The sequence below is a fragment of the Peromyscus leucopus genome, chromosome 2, assembly GCF_004664715.2.
Source record: "Peromyscus leucopus breed LL Stock chromosome 2, UCI_PerLeu_2.1, whole genome shotgun sequence".
Classification (NCBI taxonomy): Eukaryota; Metazoa; Chordata; class Mammalia; order Rodentia; family Cricetidae; genus Peromyscus; species Peromyscus leucopus.
In genome coordinates this window covers 138,870,746-138,890,301 of record NC_051064.1, presented here as the reverse complement: position 1 = coordinate 138,890,301, position 19,556 = coordinate 138,870,746, and the positions used below count along the sequence as shown (strand labels likewise).

Sequence of the window (19,556 nt, the reverse complement as noted above, 5' to 3'; positions counted from 1 at the left end):
TGTGTGTGTGTGTGTTATGAGGGGAGGGGGAGGGCACAATTCTCACCAGCAAGGGGTACTCACACGAGCCCTTCCTTGAAGGAGTGGCCAGGTAGGACAAGCAGTAACCTGGTATTCATGAGGGTCTGAGATTTCTGCAAGGGTGGGCAGCTTTGTGCTGACCAGGGTCCCTCTCATGGTCCCACAGGGCACACATCACCCCAAGAAGGATGAACACTCAGACCCATGGCACTTGGTACAAGTACTTTATTTTAATTACAATAGTGCCACACCAAAACTACAGTAGCACGAAACATAATAATACAAAAAATAGGTTCCCCAGCTCCAAACCCCATGTCTTTGTACCCGCAGGGAAGCGCCCAGGCTTGAGAGGAGGGATCTCTGAGAGCAGCTGCCCTTCTCCTCCTGCCTCTCCCATATGTCTGGAGGGATGGGGGCGGGGTGGGGGCAGGTGGCTGCTTTTGCATCCATCCGTCCCTGCTCAGTCCGGGCCTTCCTGCTATGGCCGCCCCGCTCACCCTGAGCAATGGCTGTATTGCTGAACCCCACAGGACCTTGCTTTTAGACACGGTGTTGGAATCTTTCCAGGACTGCCTCTCCACAGGGAGGCAGGAGGACTGCAGGGAGGGGAGGACTAAAGGGAGGGGAGGACGCGGCACGGGTGGGGGCCGGGTGGGGGCGGGGAGCAGAGGATGCAGGCCCAGAAGGTCCATCTCTATGTTGTAGCAGGGCATGGCTCCAACACCTTCCTGCTTCCTGTGTGGCCTTTCCCCGAGGAGCTATGAGACCGTGGACGCGCTTACAGGGACCAGGAACTCCATCAGGGGCCAGCTTGCAGCTCCCTGCCTCAGTGCTAAGGCCAACCCTAAACTGGCAGGGCCGAGACTACATTTCTGGGCTTCTTGGCCAAGGAGGATTATGGTATGGGGGAGGGGGGGGTTACTGTGCAATGTGGGGGCGTGGCCTGCCGGGTGGTGGCACTAAGGGGCTCCCTGCTCACAGGTCACAGGGGCTTGCCTCCCTACAGCAACCATGAGATCTAACAATAAGCACCACCTAGTGGGAACCCATCCATGCATCTCCTATTGGGTGATGCTGCTAGGTGGATGACTTCCTGTAGCCCAGATGGGGCTGGGGACCTCCCGTTCTCAGCCTCCTCTGGCTCACAGCCCCCCACCCCCATGACAGGAGACCCTCCAGCTCTAAGAACTGGTTTGATTCCGCTCGAGTGCCACACACAGGAAGTTGGAAGCCTGAGAGGTCAACAGCTCCCCACACTGGACATCTGTAGGCAGGCTGGGACAGTAACCCTGGGGCTCCTGGGAGAGCGGTTACGGTGTTGGCTTCTAGTCAGGACATTTGAGGACTCCATGGGGAAAGCCAAGGGCTTCAGGCGGGGGGGGGGGGGGGGGGGGGCTGCCTCCTCGGTGGAGCTGAGGGGCCACAGCCTCGGGGAAGGCACTAGAGAAGAGGTCCTGGGAACCAGGCCAGGGCAACTCTGGCTACAGAGCTTGGAGAGAGGACTGGACTACTTTTCCTTTACCATGGTGCCAAGGGTCAGTGAGGCAGACCACCTCGGGATGTCGGAATTGCTACAGAGAGGCAACAGGTCTCCAAGGCCAGAAGAGGCGGGCCCAAAAGAAAGACATCTTTGGAGAACAGTGAGCATCTTATGGGGTGGGGCCTCAGCCCTGAGGGGCTCCTATGGTCTAGCCCAGACTGCTCAGGTGCCCCCATGGGAGGGCCCTAGTTTGGCCTTGCGCTGCTGCAGCTATCATTTGGGTATCAGCCCATCCTTGCTGGGGTTCCCATGGCTGGATTCCAGAGACAGGGCAGGTGAGCTGAGAAGGGTCACGCCCAGAAGCCTGGCCCCTCGGCTGACCTCTCCATCTCCTGACTGCAGGAACCATCATGTCAACGATGGGCTAAAGCAGTGCTCAGTGTGGGAGCTTGCTCAGCAGCCGGGGGTCCCCTGGGGTAAATCAGTGGGGCTTCCTTTGTCCACAGGTTATTTAGAAAAAGAGAACATAATAAATATACTAATCTTTCCTTTAAAAAAAAGTGTTTTAAATGCGTTTTTTTTTCCCTGAAGATTTCCAGTGTATTCCATAATGCTTAAAAAATAGTCTCCCCAAAAATATATCTTTAAAGCATTTGACACAGTGGTACTGTGGTATAACTGGCATTATATGTGGGCGAGGGGCTGTGTCCCATGGCCATTGTCAGTGAGGCCCACCAGCTTGACACACAAACGCCCTCTAGCATCACACGTGGGTGTCTGGGATGCCAGGGCTTCATAGGGGGTCAGATCTTGGGTCCATCATAGGCTTAGACAGGCTGGCTGCATACCCTCCAGGGTGGGGAAGGGGCCCTAGGCAGCTGAGGGGCTGGGCGGCGGCCTGGAGGCTGGAAGGCGGGTCACAGCGCAGCCCCGCCCAGGAGCTGGCAGCAGGCCCCGCCCCCTCTTCCACGTGTGTCCTGCGGCCCTTACCAGACTTCGCATTTGTGATGAGGGTTCATGGGGGAGCCAGGAGGGCAGCGAAAGTGTTCTGAGAACTCCTTGGAGTTAGAGACGGAGCCGATGACCCGGAAGCGGGAGGGGCTGTGCGGGTCGGTGATGAGGCCTTCGTGGGAGCTCTCAGGAGTGCGGACGGAGCACCAGACCTTGGAAGGGGGTAATAAAGGGAATCTGGGGTCACCCTGGGGCCCTGAAGCGGCTCGATTGGCCCCACGATGACATCAACAGAATGAGCCTGAGCTCCCAGCGCGCCAGGAGGACCTCCAGGGGGACTTCTGTCCTTCCTTGCCCCTTGCCTCCGCCTCCGTATATACGGCAATGTCGCGAAGACAGTCTGCTGATTTAGGAAGGCGCCATTTGAGGGGAACCTGCCTCTGGCCCTGGAGTCTTTGGCTCTGGAGCTCTTGTACATTCCCACGGTGGGACACACCAGCCTTTCCTCCTGGCGAGCTTACCTGTGCAAATCCTAGGAAGAAGAGCTGGTTGTTGGTGAGACCCAGGGTGGGCAGTGTCTGCTCAGCTCCGTTCTTCTTCACCCAGTTCTGGTAAGCCTGGGAGGAGAGAAAAGCTGAGCTGAGACAGGACACAGGTGAGGATGAGCCACTTGTGGAAGCTCAGGGGGAGCCCCACCAACTGGGGCAGAGGTGGGCGCCTGGGCGTCGGCTTCCTTCTGTGTTCTCATTCAAAAGGGAATGAGTTCAACCCTATGGCCTAAAACACACACCCACACCAGCTGCCAAATGTATGCTTTCCACTGCAGCCTCTTTCCAACGTACCGGCCGGATACCCAAGATGCATCTCAAACTCAACACGGCACAAATGGGATGTTAGCTCTTTCCACCCCCGCCTCCCCATACATAACATGTGTATACCAAGTACTCTGACTCAAGCTGATCCAGAACAAACCTCTTCCCCAAGCCGAGGTGTCAGTGAGCCTTCCCAGGTGGTCGTGGCTGAGTTCTGGGACAGCTGGGAGAGTCCTCCTGTCACAGCTTTTGTGGGCAGAGTCCCTGTTGTACCCACTCAACGGCTCAGAGTTAACATGGAGCCACAGAAGCCGGGCGGCCATGAATCAAATGTCACGCCTTCTAGAAGGCCGGCCGTGAACCCCACCATCCCTGACCCGCCCCAGTTAATGCTCTTTGTACAGTCAATGGCACACAGCCTCTCCCTTCTGTGCCCATCACGTCACAGGCTGGGCAGGAGCAGCTCCTACCTGCCAGCGGCACCCTGCGGTGCTTCAAACACAGCACAGTGGAGGACAGAAAGCTCTCAATACGCGCCTGCTGGCAGACGGATGCCAGGCCAACTGTGAAATACTTCCGCACTCAGTTCCCGAGTCTGCAAGCCCGAGATGGGATGCTAACACCAAGTCTTGAACTTGCTGGGGACGCCAAGCCTGTTCACAGAACGGCCCCAGGAAACAGTGCTTTTCTCCATGTTTACGTCACAGCTGGGGAGAACCCCTGTACTGCCCTCTGCCAGATGCCAGCTGGTTTGGGCCAGTTCTCTCTTCTCCTTAACTCTGGGTCAGGAGTGGGTCCAAGGCACCTGGCTACACTTTCTTAACAGTCAGCCACCTGGTGCAGGTGCTAGGAGTTCTCTGAGACGCAACTCGGGTCAATTAGGCTAGCCCTGGGACTTGAACCCAGAACCCTCTCAGTGTCCCCGGTGTGATCTGAATGGGAAATGTCCCCCATAGGCTCACGTGTTTGAACACCTGGCTACCAGATGGAGGTGCTGTTGGGACCGCTGAGGACCTTTAGGAGGTGGCATCTCACTGGAGGAAGTGGGTCACTAGGGGGTGGGCTTCCAGGCTTTAGAGCTCAGCCCACTTCCTGTTTACTGTCTAAATCCTGACCGCAGAGGCAATGTGGCTGATCCCTACTTCCGCCACACTTTCCCACCATGGCAGACTGACCCCCGTGGCAAACCAGAACAAATCCTTTGTTCCCTGAGTGGTCAGATGCTTTATCACAAGGAGAGACGTAACCAGTCCAGTCCCTCTCCCACGCAGGCCCCTCCGGTCTGAGGTAGCAGTGGAAAGAATGGCCAGGCTGTGCAGTGGGCCTGGGCCTGCCCTGTGTCTCAGGAAGGCAGGTTTCCAGCAGGAAGCCTTCGAAGGGCTGAGCTGTGAGGCTCACGGCTTTCTCGGTCAGCACTCAGCCACACTCCACCCCATTTATCCACCCAGCACACCAAGGCCCGTGGACCCGCTGACATGAGCCTCTGTGGATGAGACACTCAGACGGCCGCAGCCCCAGGACAGTGCCCAGGCAGAGGGAGCAGACATACCCGGTAGGCCGCCTTGAGTCCCCCGTTGTCGGCGATGTTCTCCCCGAGGGTGTGCCGCCCGTTCACGGGCTCCCCGTTCACGCTGTAGTTACTGTACTGCTGAACCATGCACTCAGTCTGCTGCTTGAATGCCTCCACAGACGAGTTCTTCCACCAGGGCCGGAGGTTCCCATCCTTGTCGTACTCCCGACCTGTGGAGGAGGAGAGTGGTCGGTCACACAGTGGGACCCGCTGCCTCTCCTCTGCCACCCTCTAGGCCCACGCAGATGGGAGTGATCAACCTATGTGGTGGAGGTTTGGCCAGTCATACCAGAGACCAAGCAGGAAAACGGTCCAGGCCACTGATGGTAAGTTCAAGGGCTAGCTTTCAATACTGGCTAAGGGCCCCTAACCCCAAGGAATAGATTCCTAGACAGGGCTGGCAGTGCCAGGATCACAGGCAGGCCCCAGCTTTTCCTTCTGGGCTATGGGGTCCCCAAGGCAGGAGGTAATAAGTGGGAGTCTGGCTATTAGCTAATGATGAGGGCTGGACTGCCATTTCTCTGACTATGGTCAGACCAGAGAAGTTTTTCTAGAATGGTAGAGAACTGTACACTCCCTGCTGAATACTATTGCCGACCTCTAAGTATGAGCACTCTCCATGAGCAGGGGCTTCACAGTAACCACAGACCTTCCTACCACTACATGGAATCTTCATGTTCACAGCAGAGAGAAGAGAGGCGTGGACATGTGATGGGACTGGCTGAAGAAGCTCATACCGAAGGCAGCAGAGCCAAGCTCGGAACACTGATCCTTCTGTACTAAGATCCTTAGAAGGGAAGGGACCAGGAAACAGACAGGGTGGACAGGAAGCTGGCCAGTTCTGCCTGAGTGGGAGCCCCAAGCAACGTGTACCTTGATCGTCGAAAGCATGAGTCAGCTCATGGCCCACCACGACACCAATGCCACCGAAGTTCAAGGCGCTGGAGGAGGAATGCACAGGTGAGAGAGTGAAGCCTGGCTGCGTGACCTCAGATCCCAAGACATGGTAGAGACCCGCAGGGCTTTCTGGGAACGTGGCCCCTGGAGGTAGCAGGAGGCTGGGCAGAGCTAGCCACAGCTGACTATGCCCTCTGGGGGCTGTGCATGCGTAAATCACTTCAGGAGAGCTGGGTCTTAATACTCATGAATGGACTGAGGCTGGGGCCAGGTCAGCCTGTCTGCCTAAGTGTCACACAGTTAAGATCCAGCCTGGGATCCAAATCCAGGACTGTGGCTTTCAAAGCCTGCCTGCATGAGATACAGGCATGATGTCTGACCTCCAGCTGTGTTTTAAGATGCCGTCCAGAGAGGTCCTGACTCTGTGACATGCTCATCCAAGCCCTACTGTGCAGGGACATCCAGAACCAAGAGAGGCCGGGAGGGAAGGGCCTGGGCCACAGAAGCTGTGGCGTCCACTATCTCTATCTCCCAATTCCAGGCATCTGGGCCCTCTGGGCACCAATGGCTGGCTCATGGAGGCTGGCTGGCTAAGTAGTCAGCTACGAGGGCTGGGCAAGACTGGACTGGCGGTTGCTGAGGTTGGGGAATGGTTGGGGAAAGAACACCGGACATGACCTACTTGGGCGAAGAGCGGGTATAGAATGGCGCCTGCAGGATTCCAGCGGGAAAGACAATCTCGTTCTTGGTGGGTGAGTAGTAAGCATTCACCATGGGTGGGGTCATACTCCACCTGCAAGCCACAAGCACACGTGAGATCTTTGGCAAAGCTCCTGGAACAGAACCTCTGGAAGAGCAGCCGGTGCTCTTAACGCCGGGCCATCTCTCCAGCTCCCTGGAAAAGACTATTCAAATATTACCCCTGCCTGCTGGGGTAAATACCAGCATTTGGGAGGGAGAGGCAGGTGGATCTCTGTGAGTGTGAAGCCAGCCTGACCTATCTACATAGTGAGTTCCAGGACAGCCACGGCTATGTAGAGAGGCCCTGTCTCAAAAATCCAAAAAACAAAACAAAACCAAAAATAAAAGGAAATCTTCCTCCTTTCCTAACCATATGTCTGTGTGAGGCTTTTCTATCTCTACTTCAAAACAACGTGTTATAATAGTTGAATGCAGAGGCAGACATGGGACTCCAGCTGCCTTCTGTTAAGCCAGAATGAAAGAAATCTGGAGAGCCTGGGGTACAGCTCAGTGGTAGGAGAAAGCCCCGATTCTACCCCTACAATGTGTCCTGAAAAGAAATGTGCAACACTTCTGTTTTTAACACACACACACACACACACACACACACACACACACACACACACACCCCTTATAAAAGATTTGTACTTTAGGGGCTAAAGAGAGGGCTCGTCAGTTAAGAGCACTTGTTATCAAAGAGGACCGGGTTTGGTTCTCATCACCATACGGTGACTCATGGCTATCTGAGACCCCAGTTCCAGAGGATCTGACCTCCTCTTCTGACCTCTGGGCACCAGGCATGCACATGGTACATAAACAGACAAGCAGGCAAAACATTTATATATGTAATTAAATAAATGTAAAAAGATGTATTTTATTTATGTGTGTATGTATCTGCCTGTCTGTGGATATGTGCAGGTGTCCATGGAGGCCAGAGGTGCTAAGAACTATATTTGGGTTGCCTAGAAAAGCAGGATATGTTTTTGTCTGGTTTTTTTTTTTTTTAAAGATTTATTTATTTATTTGTTATGTATACAGCATGTATGACTGTAGGCCAGAAGAGGGCACCAGATCTCATTACAGATGGTTGTGAGCCACCATGTGGTTGTTGGGAGTTGAACTCAGGACCTCTGCAAGAGCAGGCAGTGTTCTTAACCACTAAGCCATCTCTCCAGCCCTTGTTTTTGTTTTTTGAGACAAGGTTTCTCTTTGTAGCCCTGGCTGTCCTGGAACTCTCTTTGCAGACCAGGCTGGCCTCTCCCTCCTAAGTGCTTGGATTAAAGGCATATGCCACCACATCTGGCTACAGGATATGTTCTTAATTGCTGAGCTATCTAATCTCTCCTGTTCTCATTAGAGAGAGACAGGGTCTCACTATGTAGCCCTAGCTGGCCTGAAACTCTACCAGGCTAGTCTCAAATTCATATAGAGATTTGCCTGACTCTGTTTCCTGAATATTTGGATTAAAGGCGTATGCTTACCATGCCCTGCACATAAAATATTTCAGAAAATAGTCATTTTACAAACTTTTCATAAAACCAAAAGAATGCATGTTTTAAGAGCTTCTTGAGTACCCGTTTTTTTTAAGACTGTGTTTCATGTATTCAAGGCTGGATTAGAATTTATTATGTAGCAGGGGGCGGCCTTAAGCTCTTGTTCCTCCTGCCTCCAGCACCTCAGTTCTGAAACTGCAGGTGTACACATCACCCCTGTTTTTTTTTTTTTTTTTTTTTTTTTTTATGAGGTGCTAAGGATCAAGAATGCTAGGCAAGCATTCCATCACCAGAACTACACCTGCCGACCTGAGGATGGTGCAGTAATGTTTTAAGCATATGGAAGGGTCCGAAGACCAAATACCGTATATCACTAACCATATAAAGTGAACCAAATGGCTGGCATTTCAGTGTTTTCCTGGTGCAGAGGGGAGAGCCAATGAGGAATGGAAGAAGAGGAAGGACATTTGCCACATGAGCCCAGTCACTCTGTTTTTTCCCCAGTGAGCACCACAGAGGTATTTCGCTGGGTGTCATTAAACCATGTAAAGATATCAAGAAATTTACCACATCACATCTATATCCAAATAACCACCGATATGTTCATGGGCGCATAACAAAACTGATGTGAAAGATGAAGTTAAATTTAAGATCAGGTGGGTTGGCGGCCATGCCCGGGCTGTGCTTTGAAGCTTAAGAGCCCATCTTAAGAGCCCACGCTTTTACCATTGAAGACGTAGAGGAAACAGATTTCTGAACCTCTTGTCCACAAGAGGGCGCCAGAGGCAAAGGGGAGCACAGTTCAACAGTGACAGCCGTTGGGGCCCATCCAGAACCTTCTTCAGGCCCCTGTGGGTTGAAGCCACCACTTTTGTTCCCGAGGACCTGAGGACCACCTGTGGGGCCTGCCCCTCCCTGGGGGTTCTAACATTTCATCTTACGTCAGCAGGACCCAAGAGTGAGATTTTTTTTTTTCCTTCCCACGGCCAAGAATGAGAAGCAAGCTCTGAAAGCCGCTGAGTCAGCAGAGCTGGGACAGGAAGCCAGTTCTCCTCAGCTACAGAGCATCGCCCACTGGGCCAGCAGGCCAGGTGCTGGGTATGATGCCGACGCTCCAGCCCCCAGCAAGGACCCATTGTGGCCTTCTGTCTCCATTCCTCATACCGTGCTCACAATGGCTGTATCTGGCAAGCAAGTGTGGAAGCCATGCTGCCCCCACCCCAGGTCACTCTGGGTCTCCCTGTGTGCAAGGAGCCCACACCTTGAGGAACTCACTGATCTCTGTTGGGGGCTTTCCTGAGCTGGTCGGCTGTGACCCTCCATGAGAAGTTGAAAAAGCGCATGGCATTCTCAAAGTAGAGATCAGGAACTGCTGTGTACTGGGGAGGCAAAGCAGAATCAACCATCAGAGCACGCTCAGGCTGGGAACCAAGGGAACCCCACAAAGCCAAGCGATTAGTCTACCGGCCAGAGACTGGAATGGAGGAAGGCTCAGGGCTATAGGCTCAGAGTCTCTCTTGGCCTTGACCTTCCTCTTCAAAGACACTAAAAGCACCACCCAGGGGTGTCCCAGAGCGTCATGGTGCTGTGAAATGTCCTGTTGCAGCATTTGGGACTTCAGCAAGAAGTCCATGCCCAGCACCGACAGACAGACCATATCCTATGCCTGTCGTAGTCAATATGGCAAACACCAGCTATGAGGCATGTTAAATGTGCTTGGGGTGTAGGGCTGGGGGTGTAGCTCAGACAGCAGAGTTCTTGTCTAGCACACATGAAGCCCTGGGGGGGGGCGGGGCGTCCAATCCCCAGCACTCATAAGCTGGACATGGTGGTGAATGCTTATGATCCCAGCACTTGGGAGGGGAGGTGGAGGCAGGAGGATCAGAAGTTCAAGGTTAACCTTGGCCACACAGAGTTCAAGGCTAGCCTGGATTACATAAGACCCTGTCTCTGTGTCAGTAAGTAAAATAAAAATTAATTTAATGAAATAGGTCCCCGTGGACAACACAGACCTAATGCCTCAGAAGTGGGAGGGCACTCACCCTCATATACCCCTCAATACCCAGCTGGACCCTCATACATCCCTCAAGATGCAGCCTGGGTTATCTGTCCCAGACAAATGCAGAGTTCTTGCTTAGGTACATTCTAGATCTTTCTAGCTACCCGAAACAGCTGAGGAGTGCCGGGGCAGTACCTGGTGGTCTCCAGGAGTCCTTGGCTCTGACATCCTGATACCCAGGAGCACTTTAAATGAGTCTCAAGGAGTCAGGCTGCAGACAGTCTCACAGCCTCACAGATAACTTTAATAGATTTGGGTTTTAAATACAACCCCGAGGTGGGGCTACTGTGATTTCAACAGAGCCCCAACCGACAACTCTCAATCATGACAGCACGAAAGGCCTAATCACGTGGGTCAGAACCACGGTCCGCTCAAGGCAGCTGATTGGCTGGAAGCTATAAGCGGCAGGGATGGCCATTACCCCTCGCTGCCTACACTAAGTTTCAAACCACCTTTGCGGTGTGCGCTTCCTCTTTCCGTTAGCATTTCAAGGTCAAAGCCAAACGTCTAATCATTGTGGGAGGAAGGAAGAGAGGACCCAGGGGCAGGAGGATGTCTGGAGCGGCAGCAGGAGTGAGGACTCACTTTGCTCACTGACTCTCATTGTGCCTTTGAAGATCTGCTTTCTTCCTTCATTTCTTCAGAGTGACAATTTAAAAATTTATGTGTGTGTATGTGTGTGTGTGTATACACTTATGTGTGTGTGGGTGACCATGGAGGCAAGAAGGAGTCAGATCCCCTGGAGCTGGAGTGGCAGGCAGTTACAAGCTGCCCAACATGGATGCTGAGAAGCCAACCCAGGTCCTCTGCAGGAGCAGTGTGTGCTCTTAACCACTGAGCCAGCTCTCCAGCACCTCCCTTACTCTTTTGATTTCTTTGTTTAAGTTAGAGTCTACCCTATAGTCCAGGCTGGCCTTGAACTTGCCAGGTAGCCAAAGATGGCCTTGAACCCCTGCTCGTCCTGCCGCAGCTTTTGGAGAGCTAGGATTAGAGACATGTCTTGCCATGTCTGGTTATTCCCCCATTCTTTTTTTCTGTTCTGTGGTGATGAGGATGGAACCCATGGTCTCACACACTCTAAGTACATGCTCTACCACTGAGCCACCCTGCCCTAGCCATTCTCCTATGATTTCCCACTCACTCCCTGGAGCTGGCCATTTCCAGTGGGGCACACAGCTTGTGTTCTGGCAATAACCACTGGGCAAAGGCTGATGGTGGCTCCAGGGACACAGGAACCCCCACTGACCCAGGACACAAAGGAACAGGGCAAACCGTCCTCACGCCCATATCCCCAAGCCCCACCCCGGGTCGCTTTGATACAGGCTGATAAGCATGTTATCTCCACCACCTAAATCAGACTAACCCTGGCCTTTTCTCACGTGGGCATCAGGGAGTCTGCGGGGCAGGTGTAAGCCACTTACATCATTGAACACTTTGTCCAGCTCCTTGGGGTCCATGATGAAGTTGGGGTAGCCTATCATGTTGTAGATGGCATCCGCCTGGACAGAAGGGGCCGAGTAAGACAGTGCCGAGTGATGCTGGCCAAGCCTGCCCCAGCTCTGAGGGGTCCAGGGTCAGGGGCTGTGCCAAGGAGAGCCAGGGCTAGCCTCCCGCCTCCCTAGGGCTTCTACATCTTTCCCTGGAATGAGTCTAGTCAATTCTGATGAAATGTCACTTCCCCCAAGAGAGCCATTATGGTTTGGATGTGTGCCCCCAGAGTCTGCGCACTGTAACTGAATCCTATTTGGAACAGTGCTGGGAGGGAGGGGATCGGGTCACAAAGCCTTCCGTGGCCCTCATGAATGACCACCGCCACGGTTGCAGGAATGATCGAGGAGGGAGGGGTCATCATCACAGGAGCTGGCTCTTATGAAAGGGTTGGTCTAGCCCCTCTGTGGTGTGCATGCTCCTTGCCCTTCCCCCTTCGGCTATGGGATGTCTCCTGATAGCACGCCATTGTGGGCTTCAGGATGCCAGAGTCCCGATAGATTCACAGGGCACAATGGCATCCATGCACATCTTCACTGGACAGAACCTGTCCCACCCACTCCCTCCTCCACCCAAGGCTCTGCTTCTGTACTGGCAGCCTAGTACCCTCTGAACTCCCAGGCAGCCTCACCTTTTCCTTGGCCGATCTCCGGGTGTCTTCATCCATCCATTTCAGGGTACTCAGGCTCTCCTCAAATGCCTTCTTGATCTCCAAGATTATCTCGCTGGCCTGAGGGGACAGAGGCCACACCAGTAAGGGCTGGGCTATGACGTCACCTAAGCGTATCAGGAGCCCTGTGCAGAAGGATGCTGCCAGCCAAAGGCTAACCTCCGGTGCTGGATCGGGGAGGAGCCAAGTTTCCCATGCGTCCTCTCCTGACAGTATCCGGCAAGACAAGACTGCCTCCACTGTCAGGACTCAGGTGGCCCAAGATGAGGTAGGCTTTGGGGACAAGCTTCTGTTGCAGGACTTTTCACCAGTGAGGAGGCTAGACTACGTAGCCTCTCCCACACTGACCGGAGCAAAGAAATCATTTTCCATGGAATGAGCTTTGAAATCTAAAGAATTTGCTTCTGAGGGATACTTTCAAAAAGGTTGCAATCACTCCAGAGACGCAGCCCTGGAAGGTAACTATGTCATGGCCAGACCTGGAGGCCAAAGACAGGTGGAAGATTCTAGAGGACGGTGGCACTGTCCAGCAGCAGGAGTGGTGGGATTGAGGCGGAGGGCCGGTGACTCCGACTGGAGTCTCTCTGCTAACGGCCGACTGACATAATTTCTGTGCACTCGGCACTATCAGCAACAAAGTCTGCAACAGAGGCCGGGGTGTGGCTCTGTCGGGAGAGCGCTTGTCTAGCACGCACTGGTTCAAACCCCAGCACCCCTACCCACAGGAGGCACTTACTATGTTCTTGCTGTCTTCAGCAAAGGTTGCTTTCACAAACATGGGGCCCAGGGCAAAGCCCAGGTTGTTTTCTGTGTCACTCACGCAAAACTTCCAGCGGGGGAGGCAGGTCTGGAAAACACGCACGTGGGTGTCAGTGGGCTCAGCCCCCTTTCTCCCGGCCCCTCTCATCTGGGGATTGGTGCCATGGGGGGCCTGTGCTTTCTTCCGGAGCTTCAGAGAGACACCTTTTCTGACCCAGTGGGAGCTACTCTAGGCACTGAACCAAGAAGACACAGGACTCTCGGATGGAGTGCTCGCCCAGCATGCACGGGGCTATAGATTCTGTCATCAGGACTGAAGGAAAAAAAAGATAGGCGTGACAGCCTGGAGTTGGTGACTTGAGATCTGAGACTAGCCTGGGCTACAGAGTAAGACCACTTCTCTCTCTCTTCAGCCTGGTTCTCCCAAAAGGCCTGGGGATGTAGCTCAATTGGAGTGCAGCATGTATGGTGTCCTGGGTTCAGGTCCCAGCATCACATAAAACTAGATATGGATCCCACCCTGCTCCAGCCTCCTAGAAAGAACACAGCTCCAGGCACACACAGCAGAAGGCTCTCTTCTCAAGGCCTCATGGTCACAGGATGCATGACCGGTTTAAACTGGAAACAAGGTGGCAGGCTGCCGCCAGAGTCTCCCTGAAGCCCTGGGAAGGCTCATCCCACTCATGCCTGCTTGGCAGTCCTTGTGGACGGTGTGACCACACCCATGGGAGCCCTGCTCACACAGACAGCTGCTGCAGGGCCCTCTCCACCCTGGAGAGTGGGCAGTGACAACCCTCCACACGCCACAAAGCCGGATTCGTATCAGCCCCAGGCTGCTCACAAAGCAACGCCTGTCACAGACTGATGGACAGTCAACGTGTGGGGGTTCATACAGCAACGTGTGGATAATCAAAGTACAGAGGGGCTTGTTTGTTTGTTTGTTTTTGGGTTTTTCGAGACAGGGTTTCTCTGTGTAGCGCTGGCTGTCCTGGAACTCACTCTGTAGATCAGGCTGGCCTTGAACTCACAGAGATCTATCTGCCTCTGCCTCACAAGTGCAAGGATTAAAGGTGTGCGCCACCACCATGTGTCCAAAATACAGGGATTTCATACTCAATATGCCAGTTGGCCCAGCAAGGAACAGACTATCAGGGACCCAGCTGTGTGGACAAGACCTCCACGTTTACTGAGAACAAGAAGTTGGCACAGTGTACATGTGGGTGCCCCACCAGGCACTGCCCGCTCGGGCTGTTAGGTCAAAAGTCCTGGGAATATTTCCTTTCTGGACTGGGGTGGGGAATAGCACCTCTGGGATCTCATCTGTCAAAAGTCATACTATGTCATTTGAAGTTTTTAAAAGAAAATTTTGTGTGTGGATTCACATGTAAGTATGGTATGGGCATGCTAATGCCACAGTGAGGGTGTGGAGGTCAGGGGTTGAGCCCTGGGCTTCTTCTTCCCTTTTAAGGCTTTTAAGGCAGGGTCTCTGTTATTCCACCAGCTCAGTGGGCCCACCTGTCTCTGGCTACTATCTCTCTGTAGGAGCGCCGGGATTACAGACACATACAACTGCATTTGGCTTTTATGTAGGTTCTGGGGAATCTGCTTGTATTGCCAACATTTTACCCACTGAGACATCTCTCCAGCCCTGTATATCTCACTGTATGTAGATTTTACCGTACACACTTTTTAGAGCAAGAAAGAAGGAAAGTGGGTACACTCTGGTGCATGTAACCCCAGCACATGGGAGAGGAGGCAGGAAGAGGAGAGGTTCAAGGTCATCCTCAGCTATGTAGTGAGTTTGAGGCCAGCCTGGGCTACACAAGACTGTCTCAAGAAAAGACAGAGGGCAGGTGAGATGGCCCGGTGGGAAAAAGGGCTTGCTGCTCAAATCTGATGACCTGAGTTCAACTCTCGGAACCCCTGGTAGAAAGAGAGAACTGACTCCTGCCAACTGTCCTCTGACCTCCACACACACACCACTGTGCGCGCGCACACACACACACATCACACAATGATAATTAAATACAAGAAAACTTAGAAAAGACAACAGTGGCCTCCACTCCCAGGCTTGTGAGGATCACATACCACACAAAGGAAGCAGCCATCCATCACTAGAGTGAAGGCGCTGAATGAAGAGCCCAGAGAGAGTATCTATCTACCTCTGCTGTCAATCAGTTTAGTTGCTAAGATACCTCTTCGCTCTTTGTCTCAGCTTCCTTACCTCCTTCCGGACGCTCCTGCCCACTTCCTGCTGGCTCAGGTCCCCTCCTGTGCTCCCAGGGACAGCAGCTGCCCCCGCTTGGGTGGCTCTCTTCATTCTCTCCCCTTACGAGACCCACAGCCACAGCTGCCGCAGAACCATGGTCTCCCTGGGACTCTGCCCCACACATGGGTGCGCACAGTAGCGTGCTCACCTTCTTGGTCCCGTACATGACCTCCATGAACTTCTCATCGGCATCCTGAAAGCGCTGATCCAGGAAGGAGCTTGTTTTCCGAACCAGGTTCCACATCATGTAGTTGTTGAGCAGGCTGCAGTGACAGGACCAGAGAGAGCTCAGAGAACCCTGGGCAGCGTTTCTGACCTGGGCTCTTCTTCAGCCTGTCCGCATGCTGCTTACCACCCTCTAAGCACAGGAAACATAAGCTCTTCAAGGTTAAGCCTAGTTCTTCCAACCACAGAAAACCCCTGGTGTCTAATGCCATCACTTGTATACCGCTGGTACTCAATAAACGCCATTGCTTGATTACTTCATCCCAGTTAGAAGGAGGGGACCCATGGCCAGCTAGACTCAAGGTTCCATGATTGGCAGCTCCTTCTGACCCATCTCCAGGGTATGGGAAACTTGCCATGCTTGTAAAGAAGTCACCTCAGCACAAAGATGTCTGTTGAACCGAAACACCTGACAAACGTATGTTTATGATGGAATCCTGTGTAGCCAGGAAAACATTTGCAGAGTTGGGGTGTTGTGAGGGAGGATGATAAAGGCCATGGGAGAAGCATCTGGTCCCAAGGATGGAGGAATACCATCTATCAGGAAACCTCTCTTTCTCCATGTGCACACACGAACACTCAGACATACGTCCTGGGAGCTCCTCTTTTTCCCTCCATCTTCCCACATGTCTGTCGTTACAATCTAAAAAGTGTCACTGAGTAGTAACTGGAACTAGTACCTAGCATTTACTGGGTTGAAGTACTTGTCAGCACTACCTTCCCTTAGTTCTCCTACCTCTCCACAGCCCGACTATACAGGTAGGAGAGGGATGGGGGAAAGATGAAACTTGACCCGAAGCTACAAAGCTGTGAGAGGAGGAGCTGGGATTCGAACCCCAGGTCATAACCAGGAACTTCCCACAGAAGCCCACCTGGGGCCCCTTTTCTGAGTCCCCATCACGCCGGAGGGCAGGGTGACCAGCCAGGGAGCAGTCCCAGACAATCTTGTTCCCTTAGTCTCAGTGCGTCATCCTTACCATTTATCGGTGTTGTTGATGAGGGTGGAGACTTGTCCCAGGTACTCCTTGTCGTAGACCACGATGGGCTCAGACTCATTGATCTCCACTGGGTAAAAGATGGTGTTGAGAAAGGGCAACCAGTTGATGGCAGGTGCCAAGGTCTGCAAAGGAAGAGGGCAGTATGAGTGTGGCCGGGCCACATCCCCCTCAGCCCAGGTCTCTAGGCCATTCCTCAGAAGAAGGCATCATTGTGTCCTGACTAAGGGCAGAGTAGGATGCTGTGTGCCAGGGCAGAGCCAGGGCTGGCCGGCCAGTTTCTGTCTAAGGCAGTCTAAGGAGCCAGGTGACAAGACCCCATCTGAGGGGCTGGCAAAGCGACCTGGTGTTTAATAGTGCTATTGCTCTGGTCTGCCAGAACCAAACCTGTTTGGTTCCCAGCACCCATGTAGGAGGCTCACAACCACCTGTAACTCCGGTCCCAGGAGATCCAACACTTTCCTCTGGCATCTGCAGGTATCTACACACACACATGCACATACCTGACAAAACACACATACATATGAATAAAAATAAAATTAAAATAAAAAAAGAGACCTCCCTTGAAAGCTGGGGCAGCTGAAGCCAGCACTGAGGAGGCCGATGCAGAGAGATCTCTGTGAGTTTGGGGCCAGCCTGGTCTACAAAGCAAGTTCCAGGCCAATCAGGGCTACATGGTGAGACCCTGTCTCAAAATAATTAATTTTTAAAAATGAAGATAGCTGGGCAGTGGTGGCACATATCTTTAATCCCAGCAGACAGATCTCTGTGAGTTCAAGGCCAGCTTGGTCTACACAATGAGTTCCAGGACAGCCAGGGCTACACAGAGAAACCCTGTATCAACCCCCCTTCCACACACACACACACAAAGGGTGGCAATAATTTTGCCTTCCCTTTGGGTCCTTATGAGGACCTGCCAGGGCCATCTGGAGTAATATGCATGAATCTTCTCCAACGTACGTGCCATATACGTGGGGCTTGGTGGATGAAGGCAGCTACCTCTCTGACTTCCCTAATTTTGTTGTAGCTCCACCTAAAAAAGTAACAAGAACCTCATATGGCTTGCTGGGGTTGAAGGCATGCATCGCCATGTCTGGCTATCCCCATTTTCAAACTCATTTATGGGTTTGTGTGTGTGTGTCCACCACAGTATGCATGTGGAGTTGAGAGGACCACTCGAGGGCGCCAGTTCTCTCCTTCCACTGCGTGGGACCCACGGATCCAGCTCAGGTCGTCAGCTTGGCGCATGCGTCCCTCACCTGCTGAGCCATCTCACCAGCCCTGTATCATCATCTCAAACCCTCCCCCTTCCCCAACGAAGTATCATTATGTAGACCAGGTTGGCTTTGAACTTACAGTGATCCTCCTGCCTCTGCCTCCTTCTGTGGGACTGCACCATCATGCCAGGCTCATCTTAAGCACGACTGAGTCCAGCTGAGTGGCATTGGCCATTCGCTGTTTGGCCACCACCACCCCTCCCCCACCCAGGCTCAAGTTCCCAGCAGCTAGCCAGGGTGAAGAATTCTACTCCCAGCTTCCCGCATGCCCAGAAGGTGGAACCCATCCTCTCTATTTCCTGTCTCTATGCAGTCTATACCAAGAACCTCAGATAAGTAAGGACGCAAAGACAGTCTCTGTCCTTGTATTTGTTTCTTCTGATGCTTGAACCCGGGGCTTTGCACACGCAAGGCCAATGCTCTTCCACTGAGCGGCCCCCCAGCCCCCAGCCCCCGAAGTCTGCCCTTTGGGAGCTGGCTGATTTCACTTAGCACAGCGTCCCCAGCAGGTTGCACAACTTTGGAGCAGTCAGCCCCAGTCCCGCGCCACCCACATGTCCCGTTATTTTTAGTGTGTCACTTTTCAGAACGTGAGGTCTCTCAGGGCTACGGGGACTGTGCTTCAGCATACGTGACCATCTGCAGCAATGCATCATGGGCACCTGGCTCTCAGCAAGCCAGCCATCAATGGCAGCCGTTCTGATCATTGTTCAAGTTCTGTCCCGAGCGGCCCTGGCCCTGAGGAATTTCAAATTCTGTTCTCCTTTCCCTTGAGGAAGTAGAAAATGTCTGGCAAATAAAGCAGCGAATGATACCTATGCTGTAAAAGCCCCTCACGTGGGAAAAAATCAGGCAATGCCATGAAGTTCATCTGTACGATCAGAGTAGCGCACAGCCTGCCCTCAGGGAGAGTGGAGGTCAGCCCTGAGTCCCTCCACTTAGCAGGTGATTGTGCATGGGGAACCGTGACTTTCCTAAGGTCTCGTGTTAGCGAGAGCCGGTATAGGTCTGCAAAGCAGGTTCAGTCACCGCTGGGTTTATTTGCTTGTTGGCGGTGTTGGGCACTGAACTTGGTCTCCCACGCACTAAGCACGTGGGCTACACCCCTCGGACACTGCTTCTGGGCTCCAAAGGGCATTTCAGCCACTGCAGTACAGAGAGCTGGAAGGACAGACGTGAAGCTGAGGCTGTGCCTGGCTCCCAGAGGCATTGGTGAGCGGGCTAAAGCTCCCAGCAAGGGGTTGATTGGCGAGTGTTCCCACCAAGGCTGACTGTACCTGGCTGGAGACTGAACAGCACGGTGGGCAGGGAGCCAGTGTGCCACAATGCATCCCTGCTGCAAAAGAGATGCAGCTGGGAGTGAGCAGGGCTGATGGAGTCCCCAGCAGGAAGCAGCTCAGGGATGCTGAGCCACATCGCAGCCTTTCGCTCACACGGAGAGCGGCCTGCTCTGTCCTCTGGAAATGGCTTGCCCTGTACCAGGCATCCGTGTCCCCTGGCCTGTCCTCTTTACCCTCCTCCTGGCAGATCCTCTGGCTCTGAGGAGGTTGAGAGGTGCCCTCGTGAGTTCTTCAAATAGGGCTCAGACTCACCCACCTGACAGCAGGATCCTCTGGCAAAGACCCCGGGGAGGGGGGGGGGGCGGGAATGGATACATTTACAAATGTCACTGCTCACGTAATTTGTGAGAACCACGTGTCAGTGGAACTCTCTGACAGAGATCTAGATGGTGAAAATCACCACGGACTCGACACAACCTGTCCCTGTAGGGCGAGCAGATGTTCCCACCGGGAAGTACCCTGGCTCTGAAGTAAGGAGCCGTGTATGAACACTAGGATTTTCAAATTTC

The 19,556-nt window shown here is 53.3% G+C and overlaps 1 protein-coding gene across 5 annotated transcripts in view; it reads right to left on the bottom strand.

Annotated features, from left to right (window-relative positions):
• Positions 1–229: 229 nt before the first annotated feature.
• Positions 230–19,556, bottom strand: part of Ece1 (endothelin converting enzyme 1) — a 100,443-nt gene continuing 81,116 nt past the window's right edge. For all 5 annotated transcript variants that reach the window (XM_028875358.2, XM_037203093.1, XM_037203091.1 and 2 more), the window contains exons 9-19: positions 16,413–16,555; positions 15,359–15,473; positions 12,919–13,029; positions 12,144–12,242; positions 11,446–11,523; positions 9,241–9,344; positions 6,414–6,524; positions 5,708–5,775; positions 4,814–5,004; positions 2,974–3,069; positions 230–2,664 (exon numbers count right to left, since the gene is read on the bottom strand). In XM_028875358.2, coding sequence (XP_028731191.1) covers positions 2,488–2,664; positions 2,974–3,069; positions 4,814–5,004; positions 5,708–5,775; positions 6,414–6,524; positions 9,241–9,344; positions 11,446–11,523; positions 12,144–12,242; positions 12,919–13,029; positions 15,359–15,473; positions 16,413–16,555 — 1,293 coding nt within the window. In that variant the 3' untranslated portion in view covers positions 230–2,487. The remainder of the gene's footprint in view (positions 2,665–2,973; positions 3,070–4,813; positions 5,005–5,707; positions 5,776–6,413; positions 6,525–9,240; positions 9,345–11,445; positions 11,524–12,143; positions 12,243–12,918; positions 13,030–15,358; positions 15,474–16,412; positions 16,556–19,556) is intronic.